The following is a 13,657-nucleotide window of genomic DNA, read 5'->3' as shown; positions in this document are numbered from 1 at the left end:
TCAATCAAGGGTTTGTAAAGCGCACTACTCACCCGTGAGGGTTTAAAGGAGCTGGGGGAGGGAGGGAGCAGCTCCGGATCAATCGAAGAGCCAGGTCTTGAGGTCCTTCCTGAACGTGTGCAGGGTCGGGGAGCACCTAATGTTCACCCGGAGTTCGGTTCAGGTTTTTGCTGTGATGTAGGAGAACTGTAGCATGAAAGGTTAAATATCTTCCTTTTCTGTTCACTGCCAAGTAAAACTGTTTGATTCCAGACGTATGTACTTTAAGGTGTGCATTTACATCTCTTTCAATTCTTCTTAATTTACAGATATCCCCAGTGTGTTAAGTAGCAGAAACATTGGGATGTTTGATCCCCAAGGAGCAGTATTTGATGACGGAGGCTTTTTATGGAACCTGGAGGAGGAGGAGGACAGGAATGAGGTGGAGTCATTCACAGATCAGTTTCTTCCATTTTGTAATGTGTTACGTGCCATTGATCGTGGTAACTGGGACAACATCAAGAAGACTGGCTCTTTTAAAGGCACACTCTTCCGTTTTCCACTGCGGTCAAGACCCTCTGAGATCTCAGACAATCTCTACAACACAGAAAGAGTTAAAGAACTATTTAACTGCTTCAGCAAGGACGCGAGTATAAGCCTTTTATTTCTTCGAAATGTCTCTGAAGTGTCACTAAAGAGTATCAGTTGTGATGGCACGGTCAAGCACCTACTGACTGTCAGTGTGACCAAAGCTGACAACGTAAAACTTGAAAACATCCAAAATGATTCATCCAAGCTCCTCACATCAATGCATGTTAAAGATACCTCCCTGAAGGGTGCTAGCATGGATGATGAAGTCTGCAAATGGTTTGTCATCACTGGCACAATCAAAGATGGGGTATTTCATGACTTGGAAGACCTTGCAAAGAAGTTATGCAACCATCCCACCATTAGCATTGCTTATTGCTTGGACAAAAAGGGAGGGCATTGCTATAGTGGGCGTCTTAGCTGCTTCCTGCCTCTCCCAGACAGAGAGGATAATAGGACTGGTCTTCCGATCATCATCAATGCTAGCTTTGATCTGACTGATGACAGAAGAAGCATAAAATGGGTGGAGGTAGATCAACAACACGATGATGCTGCCCAGTGGAACCATCTGCTGGTAGAGCAGATCTTACCTCTTGTCTATTGCCATGCTGTCCAGGCAGTTGTATCTCTGGCGAGGTCCATGAATTGCCCAGCCACTTTGGCATATGGCATTTGGCCAGACTCAGGTCAAACACAACACAAAGAGAGATGGCATTGGCTGACTGAAATGGTTTCCAAAGAACTGCTTGATATGAACGTGCTTTGCAAGGCGGCTGATGCTACACAGTGGCTAAAACCATCTGAGGCCATCTTTATACCTGCTATGCAAGAAGGGGACATACAGCTTGCTCTTGAAGAACTTCTTCTTTGTCTTAATGAGCCTCTTGTCAAAGTCCCTGGGCAGATTCTAGACACACTTCATTTGGCCTCTGGCAAGGTCAGAAAGCTGAAAATGGCTACACCATCCTTCATTCGAGCTGTTCTTAAATCGGGCTCTTGGAGCAAGCTGCACAGTATTCAAAAGTTACTGATCCTGGAGTATGTCATCAGTGACGGGCAATATAGAGAACTCCTTGGCCTCCAGCTCTTGCCTCTTTCTGACAGCACCTTCATTAAATTCCTGGACTCAGATCGGGAAGGAATTGCTTTAATGGAAACCCCTAGATATCCAAGGTGGGTTAAGTGGCGCAATTGTTTTTTTTTTCATTTGCATAATTTTCTGCTTAAATATTGGGTTGGATTGCATTGCTTATTTTGCTAAGAATGAACAAATGTCCAGAAAGCAGTGTTCTGTTCAGTCACCAACCATTAAGCAAGCAATTCGTCACAGGGCCAGAGTGTGTGGGCACAACAGTACATTCAGTTGCAATTAGGCAAATGTTTGACATCCTGAATATTGAATAGCTGCACTAATTTGCCTACTGTTTCCATCTTCATGCAATGTTTGGTAATAGCACCTCAGGGACATGGAAAATTGTCCCCACCCTGATGAAAACAAAGTATGTAAAATGACCAACTGCCTCATTGACATCACAATCCTGCAACCACCTAATCACTTCTCAGCTGTCCTCATCATTATCTTCCCTCATCATCCTGAAAGAGCAGGTGATAGGAATGCTAATAACCTTTGGGGAAAAAAACACATTATTGTTTAGTGAATTAACACTCACCGCCAATTGTTACAGCTATAGGCAAGTGGTGCAGAGTAAACCAATATAATGGCGCAAAACATGATAGTACTTCAAGATCACTTTGTGCCGGTAGAGGGAACATTAGTGTTCTCACAAAATGAATTTGTGAAAAAAGTATTATGAAACTGAGCATTCTAAAGCACGTTTGTCCAGTTATATAGCTCAACACGTAACAAAAGCACATATTGTGGCACAGTGGCGACTTTACAGAACACTTGGCCAACTACACTGGTCTAGGTTGGGGAAGGTTTTTCGAGGGCATGGCTAACCACCAAAGAAGATGACTGCTAACATTTAGATGTAGTTAATCAAAAAGAGACTAGCTCGAAATAGGTAAAGATAACAAAAATTAATATATTTTTAGTTCAAGGACTCAAGTATTTTTTGTCACGGGTTAGTGGCACCTGGTAGGTGTGCTCATGAAGCCCTCACCCACCAACCTAGTTGGTGGCATGCTTCATCATCGGGCCCACCCAGTGACACCTAGCGTGTCCCGGGTGTGCTTCGACGCCTGATTACAGCGGAGCAGGTATGTCGCTGAGTGTGCGGTGAAGAGTGTTATGGAAAGTGAGTTTAAAACGGCTTGGCGGGGATCCCAGTGCCCGGAGGCAAATTATACTTTAATAGCTGGGTCACCGTCAGCGGTTAAAAATAAGGCTGTTGGATGTTAGAGGCGGGTTACGACCTCCCACATCCTGGAATATGTCACCATGTTTCAGCCAGTGCCTTATGACTAAGCTGGCTTTCTTCAGGACGGATAAAATACGTGTGTGTGATTAAAACTAGTGGGTGTATACTTCAGACTATGTGTATACACGCCCTAAAGTGTTTTTCTATGTGTGAGTGGGGGATTCCCATCTCAAAACACGCTAGTTTTAGAAATGTGCTACTTCAAGGTTGAGAAGTGGCAAGGATTGACCAGAATTGTTGGCCAGAGCCTGCTTTGGACCTGTAGTGCCTCCTTCGCAGAACCGGTCAATATGCCAGCTTAGTCATAAGGCACTGGCTGAAACATGTTGACATATTCCAGGATGTGGGAGGTCGTAACCCGCCTCTAACATCCAACAGCCTTATTTTTAACCGCTGACGGTGACCCAGCTATTAAAGTATAAGTTCGAGGCATGTGGGCTGCTAAATTCATATCTTTTGCATAGATCGCCGCCTAGTGTTGGGTCCGGATGATCGCACATTGTTGTCCTGGAAGAGTCTTCGAAGTATCCTGAGATAGGTGGCTCCTCCCCTGGACTACAGTGCGCATGGGCATCGGCTCCATCCCCAGATTGTTTTTTTCCGCCATTGGGTTCGGATGCGGTCTCGACGTCTCTCTGTCGGAACCGAGAAAACTAGCTTCTTTAAGGCCAAAAGGCCTTCGTTTCATTACGTCTGTATTGTTTGCGTACGGTCTCGAGTTCTTCCGTCTCTTTGAGTCGGAATCTGCGGAGTCGTATCACTCTTCGGACATCGAGGCCTTCTCATCGCAACACGACCACAACTTTTCGACATGGAGCGGAGCCCGTTTAAATACTGTCCCGTCTGTGGGTCCAAATACCCACATATCGACGTGCACCCGGTCTGTAACAAATGCCTCTCGCCAGACCATAACGAGGACAACTGCATGGCCTGCTCCAGATTCAGGTCGAAGAAGACGCTCAAGCTTCGGCGCGCGGTGCGCCTTGAGGACAGGCAAGCGGCCCCGGCTCCAGATAACATCTTCGGCGACCCGGAAGAAGAGGGCCTAAGCCATCATCTTGAAATCTCACCGCCCGCGACGGAGGTTGAGGCCGATCCCGAAGACAACGACGGGGTCGTGGATCAAGACCTTGAATACGTCGACGAGGTAGGGGACGTCGAAGAAGTTTATGGGGCCGCGGAAGATAGCTCAGGGGATGAGCTATGCCCCGAAAGTTACGTGGATCAGGCTCTGGTCACGGGATCGCCACTCGGCCTTACCCAAGACCCTGCACCGCAAGCCACGGCCCCGCCTTCAGGCCCGGCCACGGACATACTTGCTACGCAGCCCGTATCGAAACCGAAACTGAAAGCATCGGTATCGACTACGCCTAAAATGGCCGACCCGAAAACGAAACCGAAACTACCGGATTCGAGTGCACCTAAGATGGCGGTCGTTCCACCAAAAACACCAAAGCCTGCTACCTCATCGGCTCCGTCGGCTTCCGGTCCACAGAAGTCGAAGAAAACTGTCGATTCAACAGTGCCGAAGTCATCGGCGGAGGAGGCATCCTCTAAGAAGGTCGTCCGGCACGGGTCGACCGGGGCGACGCCGACAAAGTCCAGCAAAGTCGGCGACAAGCATCCAGTGCCGACTGGGACGCCGTTAGTCGGACGCGTGGTTGAGACGGAGTCTGCAAAATCCCACGGATCGAAGAGCGGAGGCTCAACACATAGGTCCAAAGACTCTGTGTCTACGGCTGCAGCATCGACGTCCAAGATTCCAAAGGGACCACAGGACGTCGGAACCGAAGGCAAGGCGAGGGCCTCCTCGTTGGCGCCAAGTGCCGCTGTGAGTGACGCATCCCTCATCGCCACTTCACTCCAAAGAATACGGGATAAGGCCTCTGCGACGTCGGCTCCGGCGCCGTCGCACCAGAAGCTGATGGACATGCCGGCAAAGCCTGCTGGCAAGCTTCTATTCATTCTGCCGCCAAAGGAGGCACCAAAAGCCTTTGCGCCAAAGACGGCGCCAAAGACATCGGACTCTTCCACGTCTACTGGAATATTGGGTCGACAACTCGACTCAGGAGACGATTCTGAGCGTTTTTGTCGACGCGGACACGGGCAAGTTGACCCTTTACAAGCGGAAGATCACTTCCCAACCAGTGGACTCCTATGTTATCCCACTGAAGAAGAAAAGGCCTGCACAGGACGTTCCAGCCCTGATTGAACCTATCCAGCCTCCTCCTAGAAGGAGTCCAACACCTTCCCCCGACCACTCTGAGGGGGAGGAATATGGACAAGATGACCAGTACACTTTCCCCATCAATGACCCCGATGCACAACAGGATTCCTATGACGACATAGGTGACCAGGGAATCCAAAATGTGGGGCAAGACCCACAGCCTTTCAGTGCACGTGCATCCCCGACAGAGGACTCTGCAGGATTTCATGCACTCATTGAACGGGCAGCTGCTAATCATGATGTGGACATGCATGCTGACCCAGTGGAGGAAGATTTTCTGTTTGACACTTTTTCAGTCTCTGAAAGGACAGTCAAGACACTTCCTATGCTCAAAGGTGTCCTTAAGCATGCTGCGGAAATCTTTAAAGAGCCTACCAGGGCGAGGGTGGTCAATCCACGCATCGAGAAGAAATACAGACCAGCACCTGCAGACCCTGCATACATTCGGGGACAGTTGCCACTAGACTCTCTTGTGGTCGCAAATGCCCGCAAACGGGCAAACTCCCAGACAACGGGTGAAGCTCCTCCCCCAGACAAGGAGTCTAAAGTGCTTGAGGCAGGGGGCAAACACACAGGCGCTATTGGCACGTTATGATAGGGCGCATTACGACACCCTAGAGCAACTTTTACAACACCTGCCTTCGCAGTTTCAAGAGGGTACCAAACTGCTTATAGAGGAGGGAAAACTCATCTCCAACGCAGCAATAAAGTGTGCACTTGATGCCGCAGACACAGCAGCTAGGGCTATTAACACTAGCGTCATGCTGAGACGACAAGCGTGGCTACGCATATCAGGGTTTAAACCAGACATTCAAACGACCATACTCAATCAGCCCGTCAATCCTGATAGACTGTTTGGTCCTGATGTTGACACCACCCTCGAAAAGATTAAGAAAGACAACGAAACAGCTAAGTCTATGGGGGCCCTTCAGTCACAACAATTCCGGAGCAACACTTTTTGTCGCTCAGGTGCACGTGGAGTCACCCGAGGACAGATGGGTCAACAATCACAGTTCACTAGAGGTGGAGCACAGTCCTCGTACCCCAAGCAGAATAAAGGGGGTTATCGAGGAAACAGCACCAGAGGACGTGGCAGAGGAAACAACAACTCCCGTTCCTCTGCCCCAAACAAACAGTGACTCTCTGTCACTGCCCCCGACCATTTAACACCTGTCGGGGGGAGACTCCAGCAGTTCCTGCCAGTCTGGACAAACATCACCACAGACAGGTGGGTACGACAACTTGTCCAGTACGGTTATTGTCTAGAGTTAAAGTCCACTCCACCCAACATTCCACCAAGGCAACGGCCTATGTCCGCAGAGCACTTGCACTTATTGCAGCAAGAAGTAGTGGTGATGCTGCAAAAAGGCGCAATCGAGCTCGTGCCAGTGGAGGAGGAAGGCACAGGGGTCTATTCCCTGTACTTCCTTATTCCAAAGAAGGACGGATCTCTCAGACCCATTCTAGATCTGCGTCCCCTCAACCTGTATATACTATCAGAACATTTCCATATGCTTACACTGCAACAGATTCTTCCCTTACTGAACCAAGGGGACTTCTTAGCAACCTTAGACCTCAAGGATGCTTATTTCCACATACCACTACACCCGTCCCACAGAAAGTATCTCAGGTTCACTATCCAAGGCAGGCATTATCAGTTCAAAGTCCTACCCTTCGGAGTGACCACCGCCCCAAGAGTGTTTACCAAGTGTCTGGCGACGGTAGCGGCGCACCTCAGGAGGCAGAACATCCATGTCTACCCCTACCTAGACGACTGGCTCGTTCAAGCCAAGTCGGAACAACAGTGCGCCGCGGACATGTCGACTACCATTCACCTCCTTCACAATCTGGGCTTCTCGCTGAACTACCCAAAGTCGCACCTTCAACCAGCACATGTGCGGCAGTTTCTGGGCGCGACGATAAATACCCTGACGGCCATGGCTCAGCCAAACAAGGTCAAGATAGACAGCATGCAGTCTCTAATCCAAAGGTTCAGACCACAACACTCGCTTCCAGCGAGAGTATTCATGCAGTTGATTGGCATGATGGCCTCCTGCATCTTCATAGTCCCTCACGCAAGGTTACATATGCGTCCGCTCCAGGAGTGCTTAGCAAATCAGTGGACACAGGCTCAGGGACAATTGACAGACCTAGTGTTGGTTACCAGTCGGGCGTACAACTCTCTGCATTGGTGGAATCCACACAACCTTTGCAAGGGCCGACTGTTCCAAGAGCCAGTGCCACAGATTACCCTGACAACGGACGCATCTCTCCAGGCATGGGGAGCTCATCTGCTCACTTACACAGTGCAGGGACTATGGACGACGCAGCAACAGAAGATGCACATCAACTATCTGGAACTGATGGCAATCTTCATGGCGCTCAAGTCCTTCAATGTACATCTGTGCAACAAGGTAGTGTTAGTCCGGACGGACAACATGACGGCGATGTACTACATTCAAAAGCAGGGAGGCACCCACTCGCCGCAGCTGTCTCATCTGGCTCAGAGCATGTGGAAGTGGGCCATTCAGAGGAACATTTTCCTCATGGCAGAACACCTCCCCGGCAAGGACAATCAGATGGCGGATCTGCTCAGCAGATACAGCCATCAAATGCACGAGTGGGAGTTACATCCATCAGTACTCCGCCCGTACTTCCAGCAGTGGGGTCATCCGGAGATAGACCTGTTTGCCACAAACGAAAACGCAAAATGCCAACACTTTGCCACCAGGTTCCCTCACCCACAGTCGCAGGGGAATGCGATATGGATGAACTGGTCAGGCAAATTTGCGTACGCTTTTCCACCAGGACCTCTGATACCGCTGGTGGCAAGAAAACTAAGGCAGCACTCGATGACACTCATCCTAGTTGCTCCAACGTGGGCACGCCAAGCATGGTACACCACGTTTCTGGAACTCTCGGTGGTGCCGCATCAAAGGCTGCGCCTAACGCCCAGGCTTTTGACGCAGAACCATGGAGACATTCAGCATCCAGATCCGCAACAGCTCAACCTGGCGATCTGGCTCCTGAATTCCTAGAGTTTGGCTACCTTCACCTACCTCCAGAATGCATGGACATCATCAAGGAGGCAAGGAAGCCGACTACCAGAGCATGCTATGCTGCAAAATGGAAGCGTTTCGTCCTTCACTGTACAGCCAATAACATAAACCCGCTAGATGCATCTATCCCTAACATCATTTGCTATCTGTTACATCTTTACAAGTGCAATCTAGCCTACACTTCCATTCGGATACATCTATCCGCCATAGCAGCTTATCTTCAGAACAGGCAGCATCTCTCTGTCTTCAGAGTGCCTGCCATTAAGGCCTTCCTTGAAGGTCTGAAACGAGTCATTCCCCCAAGAACACCGCCAGCTCCGGTGTGGAACCTCAATGTGGTCCTCACCAGGCTGATGGGACCACCTTTTGAGCCACTGCACTCGTGTGAACTCCAGTTCCTCACATGGAAAGTGGCTTTCCTTATTGCTATCACTTCACTGAGACGTGTCAGTGAGCTGCAAGCGCTCACAATCCAAGAGCCATTCATACAAATTCATCCAAATAGGGTGGTACTACGTACTAACCCCAAATTCCTTCCGAAGGTGGTGTCAGTTTCATCTCAACCAAACTATTGACTTGCCTGCATTCTTCCAAAACCCACAAACGGTGGCGGAAAGAATGCTCCATACTTTGGACGTTAGGAGGGCGTTGATGTACTATATTGACAGGACACAACACTTTAGGAAAACAAAACAACTTTTTGTTGCCTTCTCGCCACAGCACAAGGGCAACGCTATTTCCAAAGCAGGAATAGCCAGATGGATTGTTAAGTGCATCCAGATCCGCTATCAAAAGGCTAAACGCACCTTAACAATACCCCCAAGGGCGCACTCCACACGCAAATTGGGGGCATCCATGGCTTTCCTGGGGAACATTCCTTTAGAAGACATTTGTAGAGCAGCCACATGGGTTACACCACATACCTTTACAAAACACTACTGTGTTGATGTGCATTCCAAACAGCAAGCAGCTGTTGGGCAGGCTGTTCTCAAGACACTTTTTCAGGTTTCTGCAGCTGGCACGGGCAACCGCCGCTAATGGAGGGACTGCTATATATTCTATGCAAAAGATATGAATTTAGCAGCCCACATGCCTCGAACTGAATATGCTACTTACCAGTATGCATCTGTTCTTGGCATGTAGGGCTGCTAACATTCATATCGCCCACCCTCCTCCCCGGTGCCTGTCGCAGCTGCAGACATACTCTTGCATTCAATCATTAGCATGGACATCCTTTACACTTTACACTCCATCTCTGCCACAATGGCTAAAAACAATCTGGGGATGGAGCCGATGCCCATGCGCACTGTAGTCCAGGGGAGGAGCCACCTATCTCAGGATACTTCGAAGACTCTTCCAGGACAACAATGTGCGATCATCCGGACCCAACACTAGGCGGCGATCTATGCAAAAGATATGAATGTTAGCAGCCCTACATGCCAAGAACAGATGCATACTGGTAAGTAGCATATTCATTTGCCTCCGGGCACTGGGATCCCCGCCAAGCCGTTTTAAACTCATTTTCCATAACACTCTTCACCGCACACTCAGCGACATACCTGCTCCGCTGTAATCAGCGTCGAAGCACACCCGGGACACGCTAGGTGTCACTGGGTGGGCCCGATGATGAAGCATGCCACCAACTAGGTTGGTGGGTGAGGGCTTCATGAGCACACCTACCAGGTGCCACTAACCCGTGACAAAACATACTTGAGTCCTTGAACTAAAAATTAAATTAATTTTTGTTATCTTTACCTATTTCGAGCTAGTCTCTTTTTGATTAACTACATATAAACCCGGGGATATAGACTAGCTTTCTGGTCCTCTCTCTCTCTCTTGATACACGAATGCTAACATTTAGAACCCTCAAAACTGCAGCGGAATTCCCCATCCATCTGCCATATCACCAGTCAAAATAACCGCTAACATTTAGAACCCCCAAGCCTCCAGCAGGATACCCCATCACTCCGCCATATCAGCCGACAAAATAGGCCTCATGAAGTAAGTGGAAATACCACAAAGGTAGCAGAGAGTCGTAAGGCTGCCTATCTCCAACATTCAGAAATCCATTTGAGTTCTGGTGGGGTTGCAGCCTGAAGTGCCTTTAAAGTCAGAGGAGTCCGGAAGCACCTGAGACTTGCCATGGGGAACAAGGCAGGCTGAGGATTGCAGTGATGCCATCCCATGAAGGGGGTCTGATGGTTAGTCCCGGGGATACTGTGCGAGTAGTGAGTATTGCTCGGAGTGCGATCACCTAAACCAGAAACTCTGTGGTCCACCCCAAACGGAGCTGTGTGGATAGCTTACATGGACCCAGAGCAAGGAGCAGCCTTCAAAGTCAGGCTCCCGGGGATCCTTGTAGAGCCTGTTTCTTGAGGCAGCCCCCAAAGTGGAGAGGAAGTTAAGCTGTGGGATATTAATGCCCAGCTATGGTGAGGGGGCCTTCCCATTGTGGTGGACTGGTGGCAACAATTCAGCAGTATCTGAGGTAGGAGGGGGGTCCGCTGTCCCTTTTGGGAACAATGTCACTGTAGTGCTGCCCAACGTCGTTCATAGCTGAAGGCCCCAGACAGGGCCCTTAAGCGTTTATAGCTCCTTGGGGTGCTTGCAGCAAAGTAGAGAATCCCTGCAAGGGAATCTATGTGGCACAGGGATGAATTCAGTTAACATGACCTGGGGGACTTGAGGTCTTGCACTGAAAATTCTGAAACAGTGGAGTGGATGCCCTGAAAGAACAAGTGGTGGTGGATGAGTTGAATCTTCCCTAGTTACCTTCATGGTCACAGTGTGACGCCTTGAGGCTGGTAAGGATTGGGCGATAGGCCACCCAAAAAATAAATGGGCTCCTCTGAGATCAACCCAGGGGAGCGAAGTGGATCCCACCATCCAACGACCCGACAGTAGTACGCAACAACATGGGGCAATAAAAACAGGCCAAGCCACAGCAATTAACCAAGATGGATATGCGTGTCTTTCTCACCAGTCCTTCCAGGGGGAGGGGGAGTATCATTTGGGAAATGACAAACGCTCCAGAATGGATGAGGCATTTGACCCACTCAGAATCTGAGGGACATAATTGTGACACTTCATGACACAAAAAAACACACTGGAGACCAAAATTGAAGGTGTGACTGTCGAGGTCAACCTACTCTGATCATCTATGCTCAAACTTGAAGACGCTGGATTGTTATCTAGATTTTTAACCTCTGCTTACCAACCTTAAGAATCCTCAGCTGAATGGATCCTTATTATCTTCTAAGAAGTGTAAAGTGGAGAACACCCATTTCATTTAACTTTTATAAGTGACCACATCAATCCAATTCAAGAGGACTACTGACTCTGAAAATAAAGTTTTGCAGATTTATTACAAAGTCAAAAACAACTGAACATACAAACATCTCAGCAAGAGATTGAGAAATTAAACGGGCACTAATACAAACATAATCCTATGCAGGAGTCTCATCCAACTCAGAATAAGCAAGATTGTTAATTCCAAAAGCATCAGGCAAACAATGACAGTCCCTATTTGAATCTTTGACTGCATTGACCTAAAGAGAAAAAAGATAATTAGTCTGTTCGAGGCATATGGGCTGCAGATGGTACATTTATGAATAGATCGCCATCTGGTGTTGGGCTCGGATGATTGCACTTTGTTTTTCTTCTGGAGAAGTCTTTGTCGTCATAGATGACTCCTCCTCTCGGTGTTAGTGCGCATGGGCATCGGCTCCATCCATAGATTGTTTTTTTCCGCCATCGGGTTCGGATGAGGATCGAAGCGCTCCGGACCGACTTCAACAAAGAAGGTTATAACCGGCGCGTATTCCTTTCCAAATCAACGGTATCATTATCGACTTTACTCCATACCGACCCGGTTCGAAGGACGACGACTACGAGAAACTCGACGTAGTCCAGCCCGGGGTCCATGGAAAGGACTCCATTCAAAAAATGTCCAACGTGTGGTGCTAAGTTCCCACACAAAGACCTACACGAGGTGTGCAACCTCTGCTTGTCCCCTGAACACGAATCCAGGGACTGTGAGGCCTGTGCAGCGTTCTCTTCAAAGTCGATGATTAGAAACCGTCGAGCCCGAAGACACGAGGTATCGAGAATGCAGTCACAAGCAATCCCGGAGCTGTTCGAGGACAAGCACCCAGAAGAGGAGGAAGAAGAGGCCGACGAGGCGGGGTCTGAAGCGGACGAGTCTGACGTCGAGGAAATCGACGTCCAACAAACCGTGAGTGACGACGTCCCTTTACCAAAAAACAGACCCCCCACGGTATCGACCCCGCCTTCGAGCCCGGTCAGACAACCGAAAAAAGTTTCCAACGCCCCGCCTTCGAGCCCGGCAACGAAACAGAAACCGAAACACTCGGTCTCCCATCATAGTGGTTCCGGTTCCGATAAACGGACCACATCGACACCGAAGCTCCAAGTCAAGGAAAGCTCGAAGTCGAAGCAGTCCATGTCGACACCGAAGCACGCTTCGGCGTCGAAAACACCATCGACACCGGGGACATCTTCGATACCGAAGAAATCGGATCCGAATAAAATCTCGGCACCGAAAATACAAATGGACATTCAAAAGAAAAAACACCTTTCGGACCCGAAAACTGCGGTACCGACACAGGAACACGGGACTGATCCTAAACAAAAGACTCTGTTTATTGACCCAAAGACTGGCAAGGTAGTCACAGAACTACCTAAAAAGAGGAAGAATGAACATTCGGACGACAAGACTCATCCGAAGAAGAGAACAATGGGGACGAATACAACTCCTCCCTCTTCTCCCAAACCTAGACACACACCATCTTCTCCTCTTCCTCACAATAGGCCAAATATTCCTCCCACACGACCATCTACACCTACAACAGATGTAGAGAGTGACACAGGGGAGGGGGAACATCCTGGGGATGATGAAGACACAATCCCAGAGGAGGCAGACCCATGGGAAGAGTATAATGTAGGGTCAGATAATGATACCGACCCTGAATTGTATCCCTCAAAACCTTCACCTCCTGATGATAATACTGGGTTTGCACAACTCATTAATAGAGCGGCAACATATCATAAGGTAGAACTACATGCAGAACCTCAAATACAGGACTTCTTATTAGAAACACTACCTACTGCACAAAGAACATCAGGAACACTACCAATGCTTAAGGGCCTTCTCAGTCATACAGCAGAGATATTCAAAGACCCAGTGAGGGCTAGGGTATTGAACCCAAGAATCGATAAAAAATACAGGGCAGCTCCAAAAGACCCAATATACATTAAAGGGCAAATTCCTCTAGACTCACTAGTGGTCACAAACGCTCGTAAGAGAGCAAACTCTTTATCTACAGGAGAAGCTCCACCTCCTGACAAAGAGTCTAAACTAATAGATGCCTCTGGCAAGAGAGTAGCATCTCAAGCGGCAAACA

At 48.9% G+C, this 13,657-nt stretch overlaps 1 protein-coding gene across 3 annotated transcripts in view; it reads left to right on the top strand.

The window, feature by feature from the left end:
• The window catches only part of LOC144770402 (sacsin-like), a 304,721-nt gene that overhangs the window by 187,670 nt on the left and 103,394 nt on the right, over positions 1-13,657 (top strand). For 2 of the 3 annotated variants that reach the window (XM_078654903.1, XM_078654902.1), the window contains one exon: positions 309-1,740. The exons of the other annotated variant lie outside the window; for it this stretch is intronic. In XM_078654903.1, the coding sequence (XP_078511029.1) occupies positions 344-1,740 (1,397 nt within the window). In that variant the 5' untranslated portion in view covers positions 309-343. The remainder of the gene's footprint in view (positions 1-308; positions 1,741-13,657) is intronic. 3 annotated transcript variants of the gene reach the window in all.

Source organism: Lissotriton helveticus, chromosome 7 (genome assembly GCF_964261635.1).
Source record: "Lissotriton helveticus chromosome 7, aLisHel1.1, whole genome shotgun sequence".
Lineage (NCBI taxonomy): Eukaryota > Metazoa > Chordata > Amphibia > Caudata > Salamandridae > Lissotriton > Lissotriton helveticus.
The sequence above is the reverse complement of the archived record's forward strand: the minus strand, read 5'-3'. Positions and strand labels throughout refer to the sequence as shown.